This window comes from Hermetia illucens, chromosome 4, assembly GCF_905115235.1.
Source record: "Hermetia illucens chromosome 4, iHerIll2.2.curated.20191125, whole genome shotgun sequence".
NCBI classification, from domain to species: Eukaryota; Metazoa; Arthropoda; class Insecta; order Diptera; family Stratiomyidae; genus Hermetia; species Hermetia illucens.
The window spans coordinates 139,578,920-139,606,390 of record NC_051852.1 but is presented as its reverse complement, the minus strand read 5'-3'; the positions used below and the strand labels follow the sequence as shown (position 1 = coordinate 139,606,390).

The 27,471-nt window shown below is 45.7% G+C and overlaps 1 protein-coding gene across 2 annotated transcripts in view; it reads right to left on the bottom strand.

Annotated features, from left to right (window-relative positions):
- Positions 1 to 25,961, bottom strand: part of LOC119656249 (G protein-coupled receptor kinase 1) — a 119,236-nt gene extending 93,275 nt beyond the window's left edge. The window contains exon 1 of one of the 2 annotated variants that reach the window (XM_038062663.1): positions 25,103 to 25,961. In XM_038062663.1, coding sequence (XP_037918591.1) covers positions 25,103 to 25,215 — 113 coding nt within the window. In that variant the 5' untranslated portion in view covers positions 25,216 to 25,961. The remainder of the gene's footprint in view (positions 1 to 25,102) is intronic. The other variant, XM_038062664.1, reaches the window with a different exon arrangement.
- Positions 25,962 to 27,471: the final 1,510 nt, after the last annotated feature.

The window sequence follows — 27,471 nt, the reverse complement described above, 5'->3', positions numbered from 1 at the left end:
TGCACAGAGAGACGTTCTAGGTAGGTTCAATTTCCTTGGTACTTTGGCTAATAGTCATGGATGAAATCCTAAAGAAACTCGACAGGAGCTGGATGAAGGTGGCAGCGTATGCCGATGGCGTAGTAATGTTTATGCCAAGGATGTTCTTACTGTTATCAGCGAAATTTGGGAGGAAGCATCTGTAAAAGTGAGCCTGGCATGAATATAAACAAAATTGATCTGGATGCAATCTTGGATGCAAAGTCCGATCGAAGAAATAGAAATTAACAAACCCAGCACAGTTTGTCCACGCTTATAAAATGTCCTACGGGAAAAAATGGGGGTTCTGTCGGAAAATGGTTTCATGAATGTACAAAATTGTAGTTGATCCAATCCGCACTAACCCAAGAATACAGTAGGACCAAACTTAGCACGACCCAAAAAACCACGGATATGGGAACTTTTGCTACTACTATTCCCGTCCGTATTCGTGCATCAGGGGGAAGAGATGGAGGAATACGTTGAAGAAGAGTTGGCGGTGACATTCTTCAAATCCATGAGCCAGTGAGCCTCCTCTTTCTAGTTCAGGGACGCAGCAATAGAGGCGAATGATCGCCTCGACCAGCTGGCCAGAAGGGGTTTCAATCTTGAGTACCGACTGTAGGTGCAGTTAGTGTCCCTTCGGCTGTGATGAGAAGGGGAATCTACTCGCAATACTTGTTAGTTGCGGGCTCCAGATGGTGCATATTCACTAATTTGTGCTGAATAGATATGGTCCTCCCACAACAGAATCCGGATATAGGAGCTTAAGAGTCAGATACGTGCGAATGGTTAATTTACCGCGATTTTAAATTGACCAATAGAAGAATTGGTAATAGACCCGGCATACTCTACAATACAAATCACCGAAGTTGCGGTAGACAGCTATTATTACAAAACCTTAATAATTTACAAAATAGGGATTCTAGTGTTATGTTTGTTAGTTATTAAACACCTTATGGAAGTCGGTCATTTGTCGGAAAGCTACTTGTGAGTCCTTGTTACAGTGGCTTCTGTGGAGTCGAACCGTTCCCTTTCATGGTCCCTTTTCAGGCAATGGAAAAGGAAAAAGTCCGGTGGTGGCATGTCTGGGTTGTAGGAAGGAATATAGTAATGTTGCAACGGCATCCTTGTGGTGCATTTTCGTAGTCAAGCTTCTGCGAACGGGTAGTTTCTGTCGGTTGACCAGTTTTCGCAACCGACTGAGTATTTCGGCCGTCCGTTCACAGTTTGTCAAAGAGGTAAAAACTTCTTGTGAGAGACACCAAAAAAGACTGGACGACTGGTATTCATCATGGACTTGCTCAATCGCGGATTTTTTTTTGGAAGAGGAGACTTGATGGTGAGTCATTCCGAACTTTGACGTTTCGTTTCCGAGTCATACTGAAAACAGTAGGTTTGTTCTGCGGTAACCACACTGGGAAGAACTTTTTGGTTTTCCCGTACGCAATTCAAAATCTGCAAGAGCAACTTCCCAAATTTCCCTATTGTCAATTTTTTTACGACGATGGCATGAAATTTCTCCTATCTAGGGTCGAAAATCACAACCGATAACAGCTACGATGATGAAATCCGCGGACGGTTGTTGTCAGCCAACAGAGCCTATTTCAGCTTACAAAAACTGTTCCGCTCGAAACGTCTCACCATAGAGTCAAAGCTCTTACTGTACAAGACTATGATCTCGCCAGTCCTCATATATTCCTCGGAAACTTGAGTTCTTAGCAAGAAAAATTGCGAACTCTTGGCCGCGTTCGAGAGAAGAATCCTCCGAAGAATTTTTGGCCCCCTACATGAGGTTGAACGATTCCGTAGCCTACACAATGACGAAATCTATGAGCGTTACCATGACCGTTTGGTTGTGGATAAAATCCGGCTCAATAGGTTACGGTGGACGGGTCACTTAATCCGTATGGATGAGGATGATCCCACCCGGAAAGCCTATAAGGGCAATATCTATGGTAGAAAAAGAAGAAAAGGCAGACCCTGCCTAAGATAGAGCGATGGCGTAGGCCAGGATGCCAGACAACTTTTAGGGATATCGAATTGGTGGACCTCGGCGCAAAACCGGGATGTCTGGAGTTCTTTATTAAGGCAGGCCTAGACCGGATACAACGGCGCAACGTTGATGATGATAATGGCATGAATGGCATCATAAAAAAGTTTTAACTCCTCACAAATCAGACGATTGTTTTATTTCCGCCAGCTTTTCGACAACCTTGATGTTATCGGGCGACCGGGGCGTCCGTCAAACCTAGTCGAGCACTCTCTTCTTCTCTTTCGAGAGTGCGTGCCACTCAAAGATATTTCAGCGGCTGATGGCAGCATCTCCATGGGCCTTTAACCACATCGAAGATTTTCTTGGCGGTTTTTTCAAGTTTGACACAAAACTTCATTCTGTGGCGCTGCTCGAGATTCCGTTGCTTAGTGCAGAAAAGCTTTATAAAGAAATATATGTCTGCCATTCATTCCTTTGTAGTGTAGCAGAGTTCCAATGTTTGAAAATTGACGCCACGGCATAACCCTTATTTTCCTAAATCTTCATTATTCATTAAAACATCACGTTCTTTCTCTCCTCTACAAAAAATTGACGAAGAAATCATATCAGCAGAGTTGATGAAGACTGCGAACTTTCGCTGACATTATTGCTTCTGATGATAAATGGTTGAATCCACTTTGCATGCCTCGAGAACATAGAGTAGTAGTTCGCTGATAGAAGACATTTATCTTCATACTGAGATCACGTGGATCGGCAAATGGTCTGGAAACATTGTCTAAGAAACTGTTCAGTGAGACCGACTATCGCGCTGTTCTCCTTTGCACTGTTCCAACTGACGGTGCCCCAAGTTTGAAGTCTCTCCACAATTTCTGTGGAAATGTTTTTGATATTTAGGTACGAGCAACAAATTTATTTTATGTGGGCGACTATTTGCAATATCTCAACTCTTCCGAGGAATTGTGATTTGATGGTGTTCACGACGGCACTCACATATATGTACGTGCTTGATTTCACGTAGTACCACGAAAATTTGCAAGAAAGTCTCTCGGAGTGAACACCATGGGCCATTTAGATAAAATAAACTTTCCAAGGGCTCGAGAAAATAAAACCCAAAAAGCACCACTTTGTGTCACGCAGAAAACATTAAGTGCATGATAATGGACTTGTATTCGCGGCATTATCAATGCACAATAAAAACGCCGTATAGCGTTATCAATGTCATAATAAACATGTTTTACTGTCCCAGCCATATGCAAAGTGATCAGAGCGCTGAGTCTTACAATCAACTTGTTTTGCAACATATTTGCGAATGAGGCTGTTGTTAACATGACAACAAAACGCTCATTGATTGAACAATCAAGGTGGGCAATACAATTAAGCATGTGCTGCGGAGGTCACATGGACAAGTACTCACTCCTATTTGAGGAGCTACACTGATTGCATATGCGTTTTGGTTACATATGTGGAGCGAATGTGCGGTAATGAGATTTTTGGAGAATCTGAGATACCTTGGGATGGATCTTAATTGCATTTATGTCGCGGCAGTAGCGGAATGATTGTAATTCGAGGTGATTTATGTGAGGTGTAAAATCTTTTGGCAAGGATATGTTTTTTTGCTGGGACAACTTTTTGTTTATGGTGATTTCTCAAGAACGACATATTGCACCTCCTAGAAATACTACTCTACTACGAAGACCTTAAATACTTGTTTATTTATTCAACGGACAATAAGCAGAGTAAACTCCAATTACTTATTGTCCTCAGGAGTAGGAGGAAGCAACAATCGTATCCCATGCTTAAAACTACTTAAAGAAAAGAAGTTAAAAGGACCAAGCTGTAATGCGTTGTAACTTCAGCAAAGCCTAGGAATCGGGGAATGGAAGTAGCCTCCCAGCTCTGCGAAGGGCACGTTGAAAATATCGCGTTACGTATGTAAGGAGTGTTTAAAAAGTGTGCATAAATCCATATAGGATCTACGTAGGAAGGGGACGCCCACAAAGCGGGAGCGGTAGGGGTACTCTACACGAAGGAAGTTTTTCTCAAAAAAGGGGGGACGGATGAATTTACATTCCTCATTTTCAAGAGCAAGACAAACACAGTTTCGGGAAGGTGACCAGATCACGGTCTTTGATAAAAAATAAAAATAATTAAAGGACCAGAATAGATTCCTGTGGGACGTCAGAGGAGGGGAGAAGGAGCGGGATGTGCAGCCATCCAAAAGTGACGCAGTAAGATCGGTTGGAAAGATAAGAGACAAGCCATAAAACATGTGGTATGGGAACCCTTAGAGACGAAATTTTGGATAGTGAATAGAAGTACCTTCTGATTTACAATGTTAAAGGCTTTAACAAAATCAATGTACGTGGTATGTGCTTCCTGCCGTGCATTTCGACATTTGGCGACAAAGCTGGTAAAGCCGAGCAAGGTGGAGGCAGTGGACCTACGCTTAACAAAGCCGTGTTGCTCTTTCATTATGTGGTGGCCGAAGTGAGGGGACAAACAGTCGCTGACATATCTTTCTAAATTTTGGAACAGCAGGAGAGGACCAGACCTATGCTGACGACATCGACATCATGGGAAGAACCACCCGAGACGTACAAACTGCCTTCATCCAGATCGAGCAGGCGGCGCGAGATCTTGGGCCGCACAGGAATGAAGGCAAAATCAAATATATGGTGGCACCGTCAGCACTGAAAACCAACCAACCAACAACATCAAATCGCCTGGTCAAGCGGGAAGAATAAAGACAGGAGGCTACAACTTTGAGACCGTTGATAATTTCTCCTATCTAGGGTGAAAACTCACAACCGATAACAGTTACGATGATGAAATCCGCGCACGGTTGTTGTCAGCCAACAGAACCTATTTCAGCTTACGAAAACTGTTCCGCTCGAAACGTCTCACCATAGGATCAAAGCTCTTACTGTACAAGACAATGATCTTGCCAATCCTCATGTATTCCTCGGAGACTTGGGTTCTTAACAAGAAGAATTACGAACTCTTGGCCGCGTTCGAGAGAAGAATCCTCCGAAGAATGTTTGGCCGACGAAATCTATGAGCGATACCATGACCGTCAAGTTGTGGATAAAATCCGGCTCAATAGGTTACGGTGGGCAGGTCACTTAATCCGTATGGATGAAAATGATCCAGCCCGGAAAGTCTATAAGGGCAATATCTATGGTAGAAAAAGAAGACGAGGCAGACCCTGCCTAAGATGGAGCGATGACGTAGGTCAATACGCCAGACAGCTTTTAGGAATATCGAATTGGTGGACCTTGGGGCAAAACCGGGATGTCTGGAGTTCCTTATTAAGGCATACCTAGACCGGATATCGGTTGTTGTGCCGATGATGATGATAGGGAGAGGAGGGAAATAGGACGGCAATTCTCGGAAAGCGTACAATCGCTTCTATTGTGAATGGGGATGATGAGAGCCCCATTCCGAAAATCGGAAAAATGATTCTCTTCGAGGTTTTTGTTGAAAATAAGGGATAGGGGAAGGAAGACAGACTGTCCAGTTTTAAACAAAAAGAGGTTTGGAAAGTCATCGTAGGCAGGACCTTCATTTGCTAATGAGGTACTCGACAAGGAGAGAGGTAAAAAAGGGAATGCTAGGCGATGCGAGGCAGCATTACTAGCGGGAGAGAAGAACAGGAAGGAAAGGGAACATAGACTGAGGAAAAGTAGCGGCAGAGTAAATCACAAGATAGTTGGAGGGAGTTAGCTGAGGAGCTAGAGAATCTAATGGAAGGACAGATAGCTGGGTAGGACAACGGAAGTTTCGAATATGGGACGAGAAAGGTTTGTGGTTTCAGCGTTTTCTGGGCTTACATATTAAGGATGTGACGGAACGCAGAGTTTTGGAAAAAAACTGAGGTTCTAGGAGACAGGAACTTCTCCCGCACAATGTGTTTTTTACGAAGTTTTTTGAAGACTTCAGTAGTGAACCAGACAGGGTAAGAACATAAGCGCTTAGGAGAGGAGAGGACGAAACACGGAAGAAGATCAGATAATGTGGTATAGAAGGTTTTGAGTGCCTGGTCGCACGTTAATGGAGAAATGAGGGGAGCCCAGTTGATTACCGCCAAGGATAAGTTCAGACCTTAGAAATTCGCCTTACTAAAGTTAAACTTGGTAGGCTTACGTGCGACAGGGGAGTGGAGTTGCGATATCTGAGCATCGAACTCGAGAGCAGGATGATAGGCGTCAGGGGAAACGTAAGAGGGGGCATGAGGAGATGTGGAAAGGCAACGCACAGGAAGGTTAGAGGACAAGATCAAGAGTGCGATCTAAGTGGTTTTTAGAAAAGTTAAATTGGAGAGCGGCATAGGCGTATATAAAAGTCGATAAAGGAAGGGGAGACTGGATGGAGTTACTAGGGAGGAGGGAAGGCCTGGAGAGCATAGGAAAATTAAAGTCGCCACAGAGGATAAAAGGAAGTGAGGGGAACAAAACGATTAAGACTTCTGATAATCTGTTCACGTACAGAGAAGGGGGCTGAGGTATGCTAAACGGCATAAGTTTGGTGGAATGGCTCATATAGAGACAGAATCGTAGGTGGAGGAGGAGGAAGAAAAGATGATTTCGGCGCGAAGAGGGCACTTAATAGCTATTAGGACACCTCCGCAGGTTGGCTTTCCAAGCACAGCGCAGTCTCCCTCACAGGGAAAGACAGAGTAACCTTCGAGGAGCTCGGAAGTTAAAATCGTGTCATCCAACCAGGTTTCAGAGACGTAGATGACGTGATGTTGGAATGCTAAGGCAGACAGTTTCAAGCCCGACAGTTTGGCCCTTAGGTCTCTTACATTTTGATAAAACAGTTTAAAGTTATGAGAATCATCCAAGTACTGCGAGGCTAACGGGTGGGTCGCAAATTTTCTTGAAGCTTAGTCCTCTGATAAGGCTTGACGAAGATCACCTGTGGCCAGAAGGGAGATGGGACGATAGCATCGAAGTCGTGGGGATACGTCACTTTGAAAAAGAATTATCCTTCGTCAGCTTCACATAGAGGAGAGAGGTGACAAAGTTGAGTTGGCTTTGCTTGTGATACAGGCCAGAATTTCGTCGAAAGTGGTGGAGTACGCTACCCTCGACACGAATAGTTGTTTCGGTGGCGATTGAGGGTGCTCACCTACAAGAGCCTCCGGATCATAGTGGGAATACGTGCTAGTCATTGCCGGCTAAACTATCACCTGGGGAAAAGTTCATTGTTTGCAGATTCTGTACGGAGATTGACAAAATCTCCATATATGTTCTGGGATAGTTTCCGGGCCCTGTGCAGATGCTAAATTGAAATACTGAAGTAGGCAACATATTAAAATGCCTGCCGGGTATAAGCTTGTTTGACATAGGAGATGCGAAGATAATATATTAAGAAGATGCAGGGTGATGAGGAGCCAGCAGGAGGAAGAAACGCCCAAAATTGGAATAAAGCAGAAACGTTAGAGCGATTATTATAAGGGGAAGTGCAAAATCGCCGGATTTCCACTTGCGATACCTCGTTCGAACCGGGAGGCGGCACGTAAACGTCCTAAGTTTAATGAAGTGAGGACACTACAATCTGAAGTACATTTTTCTAAGGATTGAGGAGTCCTAAGTCCGCATCCACTTGATATCGGACCGAACCAAGTGGGGAGTAACTTACTTCCTCTTTTTTTGGTCCACGGACCCTCGTTTAGGGCTTAGCACCCAAACTTCAAAAGTATTAGGCAAAGATGGCTTTACGGTTTCTGGCCTCAATACTTAAAAAAAGTATGTTGAGCTCTGGCCAAGCTTTAGCCCAAAGTGTGGGTAATTCGTAGCCATGTCGTGTTCTGCGAATTATATAAAGGAGCTGCTCCCAGGACAGAGGTGAGGTAGCGTCTGACGATTTGACTCTGCCCTGGTACGAAACCGTGAAGCCGTCTTTGCCTAATATATCTGAAGTAGTTTTTGATTAGTTATGATAGATGTCGACGATATTTATACTAAAATATCGTTTTAGACAACCTTTCGACTATGGGCATTTGGAAGACATACTGATACATGGTTCGAGGTCTGATGGCGAGAAAAAACAACTGGAGTTGATTTAAGAAAGACTCATATTCTTACTCCCATATACTCGTGGGAATTAAATGAGTACCCTAACAGAAAAGAATACAAAAAAAAAAAACTAACAACAAATAAGCATGACCCCGGACCACATCCAAACTGGTCCATCAGGCGAAGGCAAATTTCCGTAATACTGAAAACCCAGCCACTATACTCAAGAAGGGAAGGGGAATTGAAGCAGTGGAACCAAGGTCAACTTTGTCCTACGGCGAATATTACAGCCAACAAAGGCCCATGCTCAAAAACTCCGAACGCATAGACCCGCAAAAGTGCCTCTGTGGCTAGTTTATCACACTTCAGGAAGGAGAGATGCCTAAGCTGCTAAATGGTATCTACGCTATCTGAATGAAAGCCTGAAACCAAAAGAGCATCGGAGTCAAGGAAGCGTGGAGCATCGGAGATCGACTCACAAGAGGGAAATGCTCTCATGAATCCCAAACCCGATCTGAAGAGGGACGATATTCTGGGTAGGTCAATAATGAAGTACCACGAGGCAAGCCATTATCTATATAGCTAGCTAGGTGGATATACTGCGGAAATTATTTCCGGAGTAAATACGCTCGATAAAGAAGAGTATTTAGAAGCAAGGAGGAGAGCAAAGGCAAACTCCTCACGAACTGGGTAGACGACCAATCCCTGTACGCAATTAAACGCCGTAACTGCCTCATCAATTACATATTTGCATCATACCTATGCATGTGCGTAGGGAGGAACTATGGGGAGATGCTTCGGATGAACCGCGATGACTATTGCGGCTGAAAGGGAAGAACCAAACAGGGAAATGGATCTGCCCAATGAGGAGGAGAAGCTGGACGATCTAGACCTGGACTTTCTAGGGCGCAAGGTGGACAGCAAAATGCAGTCATATCGGATGAAGCTTCGACAGGTGAGAAGCGCTTCAAACATTAATGGAGCCACCACAAAAACTGCATCTGCAGTGATTGCAAGGGCAATTTGAATAGTGGTGAGCGTACCGGAAGCAAAGGCATGGTCTGCATGGAGGAAGTATGCAGATAATTTGACATTCTTCTTGCGAAAAACCAACAGCTTGAATCATTCTTAAACATATATATATACATTTTTTTCAAGGTTCTTAACTGGAGACCTTGTGGCTGTCCCAGTTTTATTGGAAGCCAGGGGGACCAGTCGGGCATCGAATGCTTGAGTTTCGAGAAGGACGATATGCAGTAAATATCATAACCAATATCAGAAGCAATTTTAAAAGAGAGTTATAAAAAGTAGCAGGCAGGAAAATATTTCCGAGATGGGAGTGATCTCATAGGGCTATAATCCATCTCTCAACTCGGGTGATCACTTGTTTTGGAATGAAAATTTTGGCGATCCAAGAACACCCAAAAAAAAATTAGTAAGGTCAATCGAACGAAAATACTAGAGATCCACATTTGGCAGAAAGAAGGGAAGATCGACATCGGAGTGTAGCGTCAAGGAGTCTTCAAATTCTGTTTCAATCTGGGGAGCATTATATAACTGTGTTACTGAAGATTAAGTTTCCACACAATGCTCCGTATGTCATTTTTTTCGGTTTCTGCATAATCTCCTATAGGACTAGAATATGACTGAAGTATACTCTAGAGGCATAGACATATTTTCGCAGTAAAAACGAGGATTTTTACCGGAGAATAATGGAAATCCTTCCGGAATATTGTAGGTAAGTCATTAATACCGTATAAACGATAATCGCTATATAAGTTAAGCTTAAGTGAACAAAAAGTATATGATTGAACATCCTATTTGATAAGCCTGAAGTACCCGCGGCAATGAGACTGTGGAAGCTACAATGGGCGAGGTAAGTAGGTTGAATTTCAAACAAGTCGGGAAATATTTGTCTTGAAGTTCACCAAAGCGGCAAATTTGACCTATTATAACTTGGTTAGTAATAGTGCGATTTCTACCAAACTTGGCAGGTTCATGTCTACGATATAGCCTACATTGTTGCAAAATTTCGTGTGTCTGGGGTGACCTTAAGGGGGGCTTTGCGGTCAATCACTAAAAATTATAGTAATATACTACTATTAACTTTATTTGTTCAGGTATCGATATGAAGAGTATTTCGGAGTCTAGGCACCATACGAGGTTAGACAATTATCATAAGTAACAATGAAGTAATTTAGAGGAAATCGTCGCGATAAAATTTTGCGCCAGATTAGGCGAAACAGCTTCGGAAACGTACGCTAAAATTGTAAAAGTGCATGATGATAGTGCGTCTTAGTCGTGCCTAGGAGTTTCGATGGCGTGAAAGCGTAGAAGACAAGACACGGAGTGGGAGATCAGTTGAGGTGCGGACTGACGCGAATGCGGAGCGTGTGCGCCCCTTAATTGGTATGACCCGTGAAACAGTCAGACAAATTTTAACAGGCGATTTCGGGATGAAAAAGTTGTGCGCGAAGATGGTTCCACAGAACCTTTCTGAGGAGCAAAATTAGCATCAAATGACCATCGCAGAAGACTGTTTGGAACAAGTGGAAAATGATCCCACGTTGCTTGATCGAGTTATTACAGGCGATGAGAGCTGGTTTTTCCAATACGACCCGGAAACCAAACACCACAGCTCACAATGGTTGTCTCCGTACGCCTCCCGCCCGAAAAAAGCTCGCATGAGCAAGTCGAAGGTGAAAACGATGATTATTACCTTTTTTGATAGCCGTGAAATAGTCCACAAAGAGTTTGTTACACCGGGGCAAACCGTAAATCAAGTTTACTATCGCCAAGTACTCGAAAGATTGCGAAAACGAGTCAACAGGGTGCGCCCAAACATCGCTCGTAACTGGATCCTTCATCGCGACGTGCCGTGCCACACCGCCCTCTGTGTGTCCCAGTATTTAGCTTCTAAAGGGATCGCCGTGTTGCAACAGCCGCCTTATTCGCCGATATGTCACCCTGTGATTTTTTTTGTTGCCTAGAACAAAATCGATGATCAAAGGAACCCATTTTGAGTCAATTACGGACATCCAAGCCGCCGTGACGAGGGTGCTCGCGGACATCCTAGTCGAAGCGTTCCAGAAATGTTACGAAGACTGGAAAACGTGCTAGAATCGCGGTATAGCTGCCCAGGGGGACTACTTTTAAGGGGAAGGCAGAGTCGCAGAATAATTTTTAAATATACAGTTTTTATGGAATCAGTCTAATTACTTAATTGTCTAACCTCATATAGTGGCAGTCTCCTGTTTTTTTTCAGAATTTTCGGCATGGGTTCGTGAAAGAAATTATCACTTTCGACCCCCGACCCTCTCCCCCATCTATATATTGATAAGGTTGAACTACTATAACTTTAGCTTTAATGGTCGGATTTTCATGAAACTTGCTGATGCAAATTTTGGTACTCCTAGAGTGAATTTAAGGGAGGTTTCCAATCGATTTCTAAAAGTTGGTAATATACCATTAGTAAGTTTATTTGAGCAGATATAGGAATTGGTCATATTTTAAGGCCTAAATTTCCTATAGGCGGACCTTCCTGATTTTTGGGTTGGTTAGATTAGGTTAGATAGGTTAGATCTGGATTCTATCGATACAGATTGCAACTTGATACTCGCATTTCGCAATTGGAGGACGTAATCGGGCGTTGCCTTCAAGAAGCCAAGAAGTGAATACTTGCGTGTCATTCAGAAGAGTACTCCTCTCCTTGCTAGCCTGTGCTTTTGTAATAAATGATGTCTAGTGGTGGTAGACGCAAATCTGGTATTGTACTGTTGCTGACTACCACCACAAGGCGTGCCCTTTTGACTTGGGAACCGATTTCTGAGAGGACCTTGGCTGCAAGATTCTCGTCAAGATTAAAACGAAGCGAAATTGTGCAGGTTTACGCACCAACGGGAATTTGGAATATAGTGGAGAGGGATGCTATTTGTGAACCCGCAGTGCAGAAGAGGATTCAAATCGTGATCGATGTTCAGAATTCTTAGGTAGGCTCTGATACCTTGCTTGGACATATGGTGATGAGGCACCTTGGTGACTGTAACAATAACGGTGGAAGGTTGGCAAATTTCTGAAATTTTCATCGCTCCCTTATTGGCTTCATACTTTTCGAGCACAACGCCTGCCAAAATGTTAGTTGAGTTTCGAATCACCCGCAACGGACTTCTAATCAGATCGCAACCCTTTCAATGGTTCTAGGAGAGACGTCAAAAGTAAGTTTCTCACCTAGATTTTGGAGAAACTAATAGCTATTATCAAAGCAACATATGATGGGGCAAAATCTTAAGTGCTGTATCGAGGTAAAATGTTATAGGAATTTGAAGTCAAAAGCGGAGTCCGACAAGGTCGAATTCTGTCACTCATGGATGGGACACTCTTTAATCATTAACAGCGCAACAGCCGGTATCCAGTCTGACCTGCCTTAATAAGGAACTCCAGATATCTCGGTTCTGTGCAGAGGTTCACCAATTCGGTATCCCTAAAAGCTGTCTGGCGTCCTAGTCTACGCCATCGCTCCATCCCAGGAAGGGTCTGCTTGGTCTTCTTTTTCTACCATAGATATTGCCCTTATAGACTTTCTGGGCTGGATCATCCTCATCCATTGCCCACCGTAAACTAGGCAGCCGGATTTTGTCGATAACCTGACGGTCGTGGTATCACTCATAGATTTCGTCGTTATGTAGTCTACGGAATCGACCATCTTCATGTAGTGGGCCCAAATTTTTCGTAGGATTCTTCTCTCGACCGCGGCCAAGAGTTTTCTTGCTAAGAAGCCAGGTCAGATCATTGTCTTGTAAAATAAAAGCTTTCGACAATATGGTAAGACGGCTTACACTTTATGGGTGACAATTTTAGTGCTGGCTATGGCATGCCATACAATCCATTATTCCAAAGTGGCCGTTGAGCGAGCCGCCTTGGAAACACATGGTGCAGAGTGGTAGAGGAGCTTAGGCCTGTCAAGAGGACATTTAGGCGAACCAGCGACGATGCTACGTTGGCGTGGTGGACACGTTATGGGTACTGACCATAATATATTTTATCACTAGCAATTAGCGATTGTTAACTCTGTGAGGATTGAACCAGTGATCAAAGCCATTTTAAATATTCGAATAATTTGTTGTGTTGTTTTTTTGAGGTCGGTTTTGGAAAAGTCAGTTTCTATTGTTATCATCCTTACTTAAAATCGACCTCAATTTTCTTTTCCCTTAACAAAATCATATAATCAACTCTTACAAACATCCGGGGGAACGCTGTGATGAATGTGATAAGAGCCCAAGACAAGAGTTGCAGCCCCCCAACTTAGAGATACATTGATTTTCTTTGAGCTGAGGATTATTTCAATCCCTTTTTCGTGTAGAGACATTGAATATGTATTCGTATATGTAAGCATAGAACTTTGCCCCAAATGTTCCTTTTTAAGAAGAATCGGGACGAGGAGCCCAGGTGGTAACGTTCTTTTTCGGCGTCTTAATGAATTTGAAATTTGTATTTTTCTTTGCTTCCAACCGCGGTTTTCTTATCATAGAATATCCTTGGATGATCTAGGGTAGGGCAAAGAGAAGAGCAATGCACTCCTGACTGTGCCAAAAAAAAACTTATGGGCGTATTCTACTGACAGGTTCACTGTGGATCCTTTTCTCAAATAAAAAGCAACGAATGCGAATGACAAAATGACGAAGCAAAGTGAAATGTTCTTTCAACATCATCCCCTCGAGCTATATGTCGACGGAATTCATCTCTCGAAAAAGGCAATATTCGGAATCTTAGCAAACAGACCACGTGCTGAGGTAGTGTCATGAATGTGACCTTCGCTCAATGTAACATTATGTTCCATTGATGTCACTTCAAACGTTCGCAATGCTTTCGAGGCACGTTCTTTGCAATGCAGTTGCACATATGCCCCCATTGCCGATTCGCATTGTCGATGAACACTCCACATGACAATTTATTATCGGCTAATTAGTCAAGAGATTGTGTACTCCGTGCATGTGCTATGGTCCCAGTTATTGTTTCAATTCCACACAATCCAACGCACGGACGAGCTTCAAGTCTAAACAAAGTCATCAATCTGGTCATAACGAGAATAATAATGCGAGACAATTAAACTTTTATCCACTCCTAATAACTGGGGACGGTTTGGCTTCAAGTGCAGCCAAGCGTCATGGGGGCCATAGCTGGAGCGCGGCTTTTCCTCTAAATCCATATGGGTACAATCATGGTTCCCCGGAATGCTGTTTGTGTACATTTCCCACTATCGCACAGCAATCTTATCACAAGCAGCTTGCGGGGACGACAATATTAAACTATATTTGTGATTAGAATTAAATGGTGGCTGAACTTTGGTGCGGAGCTACTGGTGTTGCAACATTTCAATCGTCTGGCAGGAAGCGAGTTTTATTCCAGTGCTTCCGAGAGATGTACGTCAAGAATACACAAGGGAGATTGCGACCCATAGCCCGTTGAATGCAGTAAATAAACAGCGAACTGAGTTCAATTCGGTTGGAGCTGATACTTTCTTCTCTTCGAGGTGAAGGTCCTGCTAGTCTCCACGGCGAAATAAGATTACAGGAGGAGATCAAATCCTACATTCGAATCCCTAGATCACTTTTCTAGGCTGATTATAATTTATTCGTCGTATGAGGACTTTCTATAAAATAAGGATTACGTTCCAAATGTCAAGGACTTGCGGTTGGATGGATAATCTTCGAACTCAAACAATCCAAGGAAGGTGTAACCGAATACAACAGGGAAGTTCCTGCATTGGGATTCATAGTAAAGAAACACAAAGTTCAGTTGAGGAATTTAAATGACACTCAGGTAACTGAATGTAGGTGTTGCGGTTCAACTGAAGCTGATTTGAATCCTTTAAATGTGTGACCTTTAACGCAACATTTAACGTGAATTGCATCACAAGTACTTCTTCCCACGAACTAGGAGGCAAGGCTATACGCAAAACAGTGGAATGCTGTCATCTTAAGGACATACTAAATGAGATTTATTTTCTTAATTGGTGACATTTGCAGCTAAATTAGGCAAACAAGTAATCTAAGAATTTCTCAAGCTTGCTTCCCATTGCCATGTACGTGTATGTGGGTGGCTGGAAAAGGGAGGCCCCATCGGACATGGCCTCCGAGTAATGTTGATCCATTGCTTCTTCGATGGTGGAGTCTCGTGTACTCTAAACTCTCCTGTTCTACGTGAAACTCTCTTTTTTTCCTCTAGGTTTCTTCTTAAACTTTGTAAGTGGTGAACAAACGGCAGACACTGTCGTTCAGGAAGTTTAGAAGCCTACCTGGCGAAAAATTTCAAAAATTTCTGCATTCCTTTAGCTACAACGAAACAAGGAGTGGATTGAAAGTATGTCTTGTATACGACTCTGTGGAAGCTCCTGCGGGACAGCCTGTAGGAGACGAAAAACAATCGATATAATTATGAAGGGTTCCCCAATCTGACTGACAATCAAAGAGACAAATTAATCAAGGAAGTTTCCCTGAAACACATACAAGAGAGTCTGCTTGGTATTCTTGCCATAAACAAGGACACGGATTGCATCTCCCGCCTACTGAACACGAACACCACATTCCTTGAATTCGTCGATGCGGCTTATGTTTTTGGCATATTTAATTCGTAGCCGAGGTAGATCACATAAGGCAAAGTCGATCGAAAACTAGGTACTCGGGCGGGCGGTGAGTGTTTCGCACCAATAGGCCTCATGGTCAGCGACTGGGAAGTTGCCTTAACTTTTCTCAGCAATAGAAGAATTTATTTCGTAATACTTCCGTGTGTGTGAAATGGGCAAGCTTTTATATACAGCACGACGATGCTGGCGGCATTGGCTGGCATTGAACCTACGGTGGTGGCCTGATCTGATTTTACTTCAGGTTAAGGTTACATCATTTGACAAGACTACACTACACGACCGCCCGCGGTGGCCGTTGGACAAGCCAAGAATTTACAGAGCACGCTGGCAGTAGGTTCATCCAACTGGCGAGAAGCTGTTTGCCTGCTTGTCATGTTTTCCGTGAAAGCTGTTCTGGCAAGCGATAAACCGAAGCAACAGCCCGTCAACCATCCTCCCTACACTGGAAAGGTTAATAGGACCCCAAGGCAACAGCATACACCGAAGTCTGTGTGGTCAATGGGAAGAATTGGTCTATAGTATGAGGACTCTGAATACTGGAGGCTTCAGTTTCAGATAGTGCCTTTATCCTCGTGGCCAGATTAACCAGAGTGGATAATTTTCCCGAATTACTCTTGAAACCAAGACATGGATTCAAAATGAAAAACAAGAAACTGACAACTGAAGAAAAAGTGTCGATGCCATGAGCACCAAGGGACGAGTTACTGCATCAAGACAGGTGTTGAGGCAGTATAATCTGTGATAGCCGAAGCAACACTAGGCAGCTCCGGGAGCGATGCGGCAGACGGACTAACGGAAAACCACTGTTGTCGAACTGGACGAAGCGAATACAAGCCACATTTGTCCAACCCCGAAACCGTCGACACAAGGATTCTCCAAGGAACAAAGGCCAGTGAAGAAGCGGAGGTACGCTAGAGCCAGTACCAAAAGGGCATACAATATCGCGAAGAATAAGGAGGCGGGTACTGTCGATGAACGGGATGAACAGTCCATGATGAAGGGAATGCCTTTGACACGATTAAGGACACCGTCTTTGTTTTTATTAATACGGATTACAGTTTTTAACACAATTATTTCGGAAATAAAGTGAAGTGTCTTCCGTTGGATCGATTTGAAAAAAAAACTACGTGCACGCCGCACGACGGTTGGAGCAGGAGAGACCGGTTCATCTCCATGCGGTCCTTCCGTCTCCAAACTAGCGGAACTTTTTCACCACCGGCTCTCCTCTCTTGTGGCGAGTCCTAAAATGCGTGAAGACCGCCGGTGCGCTATCTACCCGCTCGTATTCACGCGAATCCTGCTGCGCCACAAGCTCATCTCTAGCAAGGATGATGCCTAATATTGGAGGATCAAAATCTAGTCCCCGGCTGCTTATCGCAGGGGTGATGAAATCTATCCTGCAATACGAGGCTCCTGTCCGCGCGTGCGCACTGGATAACAAAGTGAGCCAGGGAAGAATAGGTTCAGCATACTGGCCACTCGCGCTGATGGTGTGCAGTGCATATATGACGGTATCAGATGCGGCAGTGCGTGTGATCGCGGGGATGATTCCCTTGGATCTTCTAGCGAATAAGGCAAACTGTCTCTACCGGTGAAGGAGAGTGAATCCGGTCGAAGTGACCGCGGGCTTCCGAAAGGCCACTAGGAAGGAGCTGTATAAGAGATGGCAGCAGCGGTGGGATAATTCCGAAAAAGGCAGTTGGACCCACACACGGATGCCATGCACTGAGGGTTGGGTTGAGCGCAAACATGGAGAAATGAATTACCATCTAATACAGTTCCTTACGGGGCACGGTGAATACAGGAAATACTTACATCGCTCTGGGTTGAATGAGTCCCCAGACTATCTCGAATGCGCCGGTACACTCGAGAACATGGAGCATATTATATTCCACTGTCCTAGATTCGCGAATGAAAGACAGAGGTTAAGCGACTCTCTCAACGCAGTTATCGCACCCCATAACTTCGTGGAGCAAATGCTGACGTTCGCATCAAATTGGAGTGCGATAAACGCAACAGTTACTGCGATACAGGAACTGGAACGAGCCCGGAAAGTACGACGGACGCGGCTGTTCTAAACCAGAGCCCTCCCCGCGAAGTAAGACTTCACGGTGGTTCCGCGGGGATATGGGCAGAGAAGTGGGGGTAGTTTTAGTGGGTAAGAATCCCACACACTGCTGCCACCTGCCTGATTTCCACTTCCATGCATAAAAAAAAATTTAAGATGACGTCGAACAACAAAGCAAAGCTAGCAGATTGTGCAAGGGTTCGAACGCTAAGCAACCTTTACCAATAGTGAAACAGAAGCGGCCGGTCAATGAGGTATGCGCTGTTGAGTGACGTGGGCAGGAGTTACTGATGGATCGCATTAGCACTAACGGCAAACTGGCAACGGAAATTTGGACCAGGGTTGAAAGCAGGTCGAGGACGAGCATGTCTTAGACGACAAGGGGTATGGTTTTTACTTTTGATTGATCGTTCGTCTGTTCCATGCCTCCCTTAAAGGCCTTTAACCACCTCCAAACTTGTGAGTAGGATAGGGTAGATTCACGTAAGCCTAACGAAACATGTTTAAGTCTCCTCCAGAAATTTTTGAGTTTAGCACAAAACTTCAGCTCATAATGCTGCTCGATTGTGGATTTTTTTTCGTGACAGGGTCGGCGCGCAAAGATTTACAATGACTGACGTCCAGTCGTTTCCACACCTCGAAGAGCACTGAGACCGGTTCCACGGCAAAAGTTAGAGTCTCTCCACCTACTCGAAGTGGTTCAATCTCGCTCCGACAATTAGGGAGTTGCGCAGGAATTTCAATTGCATTGCTTTTGGAACGCAACCTGTGTGCTAGTCCTACAACGCTCTACGATTTGGGTCCTTTGGCTCTGTTTCCTTCCTCAGTTTTAAGCACACAGGGCGCAGTTGGCTGGCGGTCGGATCGTGTGTAGAATCCGGATGGCCTGTTAGTTTGGACCGTTCAAGGTGGCCAGTGATCGATTGAAGAACGATTCGGCCAATCGTTTGGCCGGAAAGGAGATCAGGCAAACCGTTACTTGTTTTGGTTAAGGCGCCCGGCCGATGGTCGCCGCATGGGCTGCCAAGGGACTAAGCGAAAATTGCATATGCATTTTCATCGTTGAGAAACATTTTGGCAAAGGTTGGGAGGGAGTGAAGAGTTTATGGCGAAGGAGGGGGAGGGAGTTTATGGCGAAGGAGGGGGAGACAGTTTATGGCGAAGGAGGGGAAGGTTCCTCTTTCTACAAACACGATGAAAACTCATGGCGGACACCCTCCTCCCCTTCCCCCTTGAAAAAGTTATGTTGAGTCGAAACACCAGAACGATAGTCCTTCAGCGCATACCTCTGCTATTCACTCAAAGATGTTGATTGTGGAGACGAATAACCGTGGAAGCGGCACCGTCAATCAGGCTATACTCCTATGACACAATAATCTCGCCAGTCAAACGACCACCAAAAATTCTCTCAAGAGCAGTTGCCGAAGTAAACTTTAGTTTTGGGATCTTTGGGCAAGCGTCTGAAAGAATCTCAGCATATTCTTTGAACGTTAGATAGAATTTGGTCAGGAACTCAATTTACTAAGCTTCTACCGACTATTCAATTCATGCAGTGTCTTATGTGTGTGTGAGTTGGGGGTTAGGAATACACTCAAAGTCTTCCCTGCTTGTCGTAGGAGGCGAATAAGAGGGTTAGAAATTTGTGGGCTAGCGACCTTCAAATTTTGAAACTTTATTGCTACCGAAATGTCAACGCCTCGGATAGGGACTGATCACATGGCTATGATATTTGGTTATCGAAAACGGACTATGATTGGTTTCTGGAATGCCCGCACGCTTCTCGACAACTGTAGCGAGGATCCACAGAATGCTCGCTTTCTCCAACTTGAGCCGGAATTCCAACGATATAAGCCGAAGTAAGATGTTGTGATCCTGAAGAGCACTCCTCTCCCTCTTGCAGCAATGTGCCTTTGTACTCTGGAGAGCCAAATGGTAGCAGACGCGAATTCGATGTTGGGTTGCTGTTGACGGTTGACGCAAGCCGCGCTATCTTGATCTGGAGCCCAGTTTTTGACAGACTTATAACTATAAGATTCGGGTTCAGGTTAACGAGCATCACAATTGTACAATGCTACACACCGACGGAGATTTCCGATATAATAGAGAAGGATACTTTTTACGAGCAATTACACGCCGTTTAGTGGAGGCTTCCTAAAGGTGACACTCACTCTAATCATGATGGCTGATCTGAAGGCCAAGGTGGGGTCTGACAACACCTTGCTCTGACATATGATGGGGAAACACGATCTTGGAAACTGCAACGATAATGGTGGAATGTTCGTGGACTTCTGCAGCTCTGATCGCCTTGACGTTGGTGGTATATTGTTCGAGCGCAGAAGCTGCCATAAGGTCAGTTGGGTTTCAACTGACCGACGTCACACGGGCATTGATTGACCACTTTGCGAATAGGAGTATATTTACGAGTTTTCTCCTGGATGTGCGTAACAAGACTGGTGCTGACATCGGCATCGAAGGAGATTCGTTGCGTTGTGTCCACCACTTATCACAGGGTTGGGGGGCTACGACCCCTTAAAGTCAACATCTACCGCTTGTATGACTCAGCTTTCGCTCGACAGTGAGAGAGCCTGAAAATACCGATGAGCATTGGATCGGCATCAAAAGTGCTCTTTTCACGGGTGCTATAAAGGCTCTACTGACCAGTGCGAGTGATGGCGGGGGTGATGCGAGCGAAATTACAAAAAGTTCAGCGTAGTGTACACCGTGACAAGAGAAAATTTGCAATTGCGCTGGTCAGGGAAGCAGAAGATGCCGTAGATTGCAATGATTTCAAAACTGTAAACCACATCACGAAAGAGCTTGCATGTGGTCGCAAATCTTTCGATGGTTCTGTGAAGGATATCAACGGTCGACTTCTATCTATGATCATGAACAACTGGGAAGGTGGAAGGAACTATCCATCACGGTTCGCAACCGTATCACACCCGGTGAAGTTCCTCTTCTTGTGGATGAAATGGCTGATCACTGCAACATGCGAATTCGGACTGTCCCTCCACACAGAAGAGAAATCATTTCGGCCATCAATCCACTTAAACAGAGTAAAGCCGCTGGGGTTGAAGATCTACCCGCAACTACACTTGCAGTTACTGTAAATCTGCTGCTTCCACTCGTACGGAAATCTTGAACGAAACCTTTCACAGAGAGGGGGTGATCGTCAGGATCGAAAAGAAGAGGACCCGCTTTGAGTGTGACAATTGGAGGGGTATCTACGTGCTTCCTGCCATCGCAATGATAATGGCTAAAATAATCCTGGAACGCATCATCTCGAAAGCTTGATCGACATAGAATAGGCTGACTTCCTCTCCGGACACTCCTGTGGTTATGAACACGTTATGAATCATTTTGGAACAGCGCAGAATTTAGATTTTTCCTGCACCTGCTCTTTATCGAGACAGTTTGCGATAGCGTGAGTAGGGACTGTATCTGGAGTGCTCTGGAGAGAGGGCATTTCGGGGAAAATAATAGCCATTACCAGAGCGACATATGATGGTACGAACTGCCACGTGCTGCACCGAGGTAAAATCTTGATCTCCAAAGCGGAGTCCATTAGGGTTGCATCCTGTCACCGATATTATTTCTCCTTTTTATCGGTGACGTTCTTCATGCCTTGTGAAGGAATTTACTGGACGATGACATCTTTACTCAAACACCTCGGCCACGCTGATGACATCTGTTTGTTTTCTTATCGAGCCATCGATCTTGGCCAAATGGTTCTGGATTTGAAAAGAGAGGCAAATAGAGTTGGACTGAAGATAAGCACCAACAAAATCAAGGTTTTCAGTCTGTCAAGTCATCGCACTCTCCCTATCTGCATCAATGGCCAGAGTATCAAAGGCGTCGATCAATTTGCATATCTAGGAAGCGCGGTTTCTTCCGACCGTGGCACCGAACTGAATGTTGCCCGATGTGTTAAGAGCGCTAGATCTGCTTTGGCTGCCCAGTCTAAAATCTGGAAATGCTGTTATTTCAACTTGATTCTAAGATCAAGTTGAGATTGTTCTGCGTTAATGGTCTTTCTATGTTGCTATATGGGAGTAGTACATGGAAAGTGAACTCTACTGTTACCCACCCAAAAGCTTCAAGCTTTCGTCAATACCTATCTGCGTTGTATCATTGGAATACGCTGGCACTATCTCAAACGAAAAAGTTAGTCGGCGCACAGAGTTGGCACTCGTATGCCCTGTGATCGAAAGGCGGAAGTGGCAGTGGGTAGGTCATACATTAAGGAGGGACCACAATTACATTACTTGCTCCGCCATGGAGTGGAATCCACTCTCTCAAGTGGCTCGTCTCAACGAGTGGCTCGCCCTAAGGTCACTTGGCGCATAACATTATAGGATGAATACGGGCATCTTAGGAAGTCGTCGGGAGTACTGAAGGGCATTTTATGAAAAATGAAACTTCTTGAAAAATTTGCTACCTATTTTTCACTATCACTCGCTATCTATTGACAATCTTCTGTTTAGGAACATGGCTTATCTCCGACAAATGGGGGATTCGGTTCCAAATGCGTAACACAGTAATAAGCGCCGACGATAAACTAGTTCAGTTGATTCGTCTAAATCATACGATGTGTATGCGCACTGGAAGTTGACGGTGATGCCGTCAAAACGTTCAAGGGCGAAAGGCACTCTAATGTTGTTGAGCAACCCTCAGCCTTGTTGGGTACTGTCTTCGTGTCTCTGGAGTACCATTAAAAGAATTTAAGTTAGAGTACCTAATTTTTTTTTCACGCGAGTAGTGAGGAAGCAGTCAATATTTCAGAGTTACAACATTGGGGGCCCATGGGGTTACTTTCAGAGGTAGGGAAGGTCTCGGGAGGGCAGTCGCTGGCCTCACTGCAATTCATCCGATAGACGTATCGATTTGTCCACGGCGGATTACCGTATTTTCTGGGGGAGTAAGAAAGGAAGAATGAATGGAGGAAAGCAAACACAAGCTACCGGTCTAAGCTGAAACGGTGGATAATGCTATTTTCCACAGTTCATTATGTAAACTAGGACACGATATCAGTGTACCTCGAGGTTGCTACATTCAGTTCCTTTGTCAATGGGGACGTGGTCAATCTGGTTGAACTTCGCCCCATATAGTAAGGTTCAGTTTCTCTTGTGGAATCTGCGATAAGGGAAGAAAATCGACGAGCTTGGCATGATTGTGCTGCGAGAGGATTTTGTGAGACTATTACCGTTCTCATTAGTTATATCGTGGAGACTATGGGCCTCAGTAGCTCCACGGTGGGTCAGCTCTTTCACTATCTTTTGCGTTAAAGTTGCCACGAACCACCATCACATCGTTCCAGGGGAAGTAGTAACTCAAGGCGGTTAGAGAATTCATTGTTTTCTGAGTCGTCCTTGCCTTCCGTTGGAGTATAGACTTTGAAGAGCCAAACCTTCAACCAACACTTCCTCATTAGCCGCGAACTTGAGAGGTCATTTTTCCACCCTAATATAAATGCGAAATAAGACCCTGGCAATACATTTGCTCCATGTGAAAACAGAACCTGGCTACAGAGCCCTTTCGAACTGATAGTTTGACTGCGTTGTGTATGGAATGCTGCTCCCCATAATTAGGCCAGAAGCACGCCCCCTTCTATTATAGGACGTACAAATGAGCAACTTTGCCTAGTGTAGTGCTAAGGAATCCGCAGCATTGTAAGTTTGCAGATAGTGTAAATCTGAAATGTCCCAACAGCCCCCAAACATTCGCAATCGAAACAAACCGAACGCAGACCTTTTTACTACAAAATATTTAACGTGGAATTCCTAAATTTAGACAAATAAAAGCCCCAGAACTCTGTGGCTACGTAAAATTTTAGGAATCACCGCTTCCGGCCCGGCGTCCGCCCCCACCTTTCTGCAACTCGTGGCCCTGAAATTTTATCTTTCCTCACATGCTTGGATTTTAGCTGCATCATCGAAAAAGAACAGTTTCAAACTGATAAGGAGCGGTCTTCCCCCATTCACGCTGCATTGTGTTTCCCCTTTCCACTGGCGTAGAGGTCACTTCCATGGAACAAAAATGCATCCAAGTATGTGCGACTCCTTTAAAAAGTTCACTTTACACCGCTCCCAACCTCGCACAACCCGAAAATCACTCGCCATGGCCAAGCAAAAACAAAGACCATCGGAAATTAGGGGGAGGAATCCTCCCCGCGACTGCCTCCACCCCCGTCTTTGCTGTAATCACTCCGACCAAGTTAGTGCCGTGACTTGGCCCGTGGCGCCCTGCAGCGAGCACGGAATGTCTGCCCGCTCGGTCCCGGCTGGCCCCGTGGAAAACTCCTTGCCTAATTGGAGTGGGGCGTGCAATGCAATGAACCCAGGTGCGATAATTTCCCGCGGACCATTATCTTAATGGGCTGCTGGCATCGCGTCTAAATATAGCCGCCGAGTGGCTAATGAATGTTTATTGCAATAAAAAATCTCCTCGTTGCGATCAAGTGAAATTCTTTATTGGAGTCGATGAGTGGAAGCGGGGAAAACGCTGTCCAGAGATAATCCAACACGTTCGGCACATTCTTTTTGACACGCGGAGGGCGGCCCGGGGGTGTGGGCGCGGGAGCAAGCACGGACGAATGGGTTGATGGCGAGCGATGATGGTGATGATGATGCGATGGCAGCTAACCGACTGGAGAAAATATGGAGCCATTTTACGGACCGGGCGAGGAGCAGTCGAAAACTAAACTAGCCATTACCCGAGCGCTTCACGGCTCATTAATTTCCCACAGAATTTTTGTTTTGTTTACGACCGACCGGGGGTGGACGGGGCGGTTGGCAGGGCCCGGGCAGGGTGGCGTGCTGGGACGGTGCGGAGTCGCCGACGACCCTAATTGGGAGGTTTGGGGTCAGTGGGAGCAGGGACCGAGCCAAGGAGCCACTGCAGCACTTTCCCCGGAGCTGGAGCCACTGTTCCACTTGCATGGATCGACGTTGCCCACGGGCTGAATCAACCTCGAGGTGAATCATTCCGGAACAATGCACTCTAAAATTGGCGGTGTACGGCGGCGGACGAGCCCGCGCGCCCCGCTCGCTGGTTCCTCCTTTCCAAACCGCTCAACCGCAAGCGCTGGCGAAAACAAAGCACAGAAGTGATCGCCACGGACCGAATCCGGGCGCTAGCACTGCGCCCCAGAGCGCGGGAGTTGGGAGGCGGGCGGCCGACCGACGGCCAAGGAAAATAAACAAATCGAGAGCGACCCTCGCAGCGAGTGACAGATTAAAGACAGCCTACTTCCGGACGTTGGCTGGGTCTACGGCCGTTTGACGGGCCGTCACTGGCCCCGAGCTGCGGAGGCCCGTCGCGCGGCGTCCGGGCCGCCCATACAAGCAAAAGGGACCCACCTGGGATCCGGTAAGATGATCTTCTTGCTGGCCCGCGCCGCCGGGGTGCATTTCGACTTCTCCATGGCCATCAAGTAGCTCACGTCGGCCAAAACTGCTTCCAGATCCGCCATCTTGCTGACAATTTCTCGGCCACTGAAAACTTTATTGAACGCAACTTTCACACACACTCCCCGAGGAAAACACTCAAATTCTCCGATTTTCCGAGTTCATAGTTCACGGCGACAACACAACGCGGTCACCCGGGCGCACCGTCGATCACTCCGTCTCGCGTAATTCACAGTTTTTCTCGAGCGAGCGACGTTTTCCCGTTTTCCACCGTCCGCGGACACCAAATTGCAATTTATTTTCCACTTCGCCGATGTCAAAGGCAAGAAACGCAAAAAAACGTCGCGCAGTGTTTTGTGTTGTGGCAACACAAAAATATTGAAATTCGTTCGACAGATTCGAAGCGATGACGGCGAGTTGAATTCGCCGTGGACGGCTGGGCAGGCTGGGAAACTGCTCCAATTGGAATGCGGATGCGATGTTTTACGCAGTACAGGAAAGGCCATAAAAGCTGGACTTGTCGATGATTTGAATTTGAAAATTTGCAGAATGAAATGGGCGGGAATTTTCAAAAAACAGTTAGAAGATTTAGTGAACCACTTTGTAGAAGTGAAAATGCGTCCAGATTGGAAGCGAAGGGTTCATTCAATAAAAGATTATGATATGCAATTTGGTATTTTGGGAATATAACAACTCCAGGAACAAACAAAGAAAAGAACTGAAATACGTGATCACTGGTTTATGAAGGTTAGCAAGTTGATGTTTGTTGAAGTTCAAGATTCAGAGGCTACGTGTCAGGAGCATGAAGGGCCGAATGGAAGAGAGTGCTGGGTTTAAATTAAGCAATTTCTTTTATTGAAAATAAAAATAAAGCAAATTATTCAACTGATTAAATACACGCGGCGAGGTTGGAAGCACGCATATGGCCGCGTTGACGGGCAGGACGGCAGAGAGCCACTTCCCCGACTCACGACAAAAAGCTTACGCGGGAGTAACACTTGCTTGGGCCGAGAGTGCCAAGCGGGTGCTGCAACCGCTGGGCGAACGCCGGAAACAGTCGGGGTGCTACAATCACTCCAATAACCTTTGGGTTTTTGTTGGGAGTAGGGTAGGTGAATGCATTTACGTACAGAATGTTGGACTTTTGCAATAGTACGCTGTCGGACTACCAATTAAACACCTCCCTGTCATCAGAGAACCAGCCTGGAACCGTTTGACACATTACTTCGGGCTAGTCCTCCCGCTCTCCCGGCTTTCGAAGCCTTCAAGTCATGGAATTCCTTTCACCAACTGGGGGAGGGGAGGAAGGGAGTTGCTACTTCAGGGAACCCCTTACCATCCGATCCCTCCGCCGATCGAGTTCAATCTTCTTCGTAATAAGAAGAGCCCGAACATAATGCGCAGCACGATTCCAGGTGCCAGCGCGTTTCAGCATCTCTCTGACAATGTTGTCTGGAGAGTGCTCCCCGGCGTCTACATAAAGCTGCTGACGAAAGCCGTCCCACTTCTCGCAAGAGAAAAAAGGTGTGTTCAGCGTCGTCCGCCAGTCCATTGCAGAACACACAATCAGGAGATCGTGGCATCCTAATCAGACTGAAAACCTCCATGCCCACTTAGAAGTTGGGTAAGAAAGTAATCACTCTCACCGTGTGATCGGTGGCTGTATGCCTCGGCTCGATTAACCGCTTCTACGACCTCCATAACAGCATTCACTGTAGATCTCCCTGTTCTGAATCCGAACTGCCTTGGGGATAAGTCTCCGGCAGCGCGGATCGCTTCAGCGAGTCTACTTCTGATGAGCTTCTCGAGCACTTTCCGGCCGTGTCAAGCATACACAGCGGTCGGTATGCAGGCGAGAGCTCCGGGTCTCTCTTGTTCTTCATAGTAAGGATCTCTTCTTCGAGCTCTCTCATTGTGAAAATGGGGCAATCCTCGACGCTCTCCGCGCTATTTACATCAACCCGTGCAGGGTATCTGGGGAAAAATTTCAGCACAATGCCACCTCGTTGGCGTGCAAACGTTGTGCCAAACGGCGGAGCTTATGACACTCCCTCCGTAGGTCGGCAATTTCTGCCATCCACCAGTACATAGAAGGTTTGTCGCGCCTGAGGCCCCTCCGGGCCTGGAAGCATCACACGCCGTCGTTATCAGGATCATCGCTAAATTTACGACGGTGTCACCTGCGACACTACCACCCCTCGCTCCGCCCTCCAGTGCGGCCCTGCCTGCTCCAAGAGCTTCGTCGGACTTCCCGATGTTCATCCTTGCGACATTCCACGGCAAGTAACGTTAACCACTTCGAATGCAATGTACTGGTGATC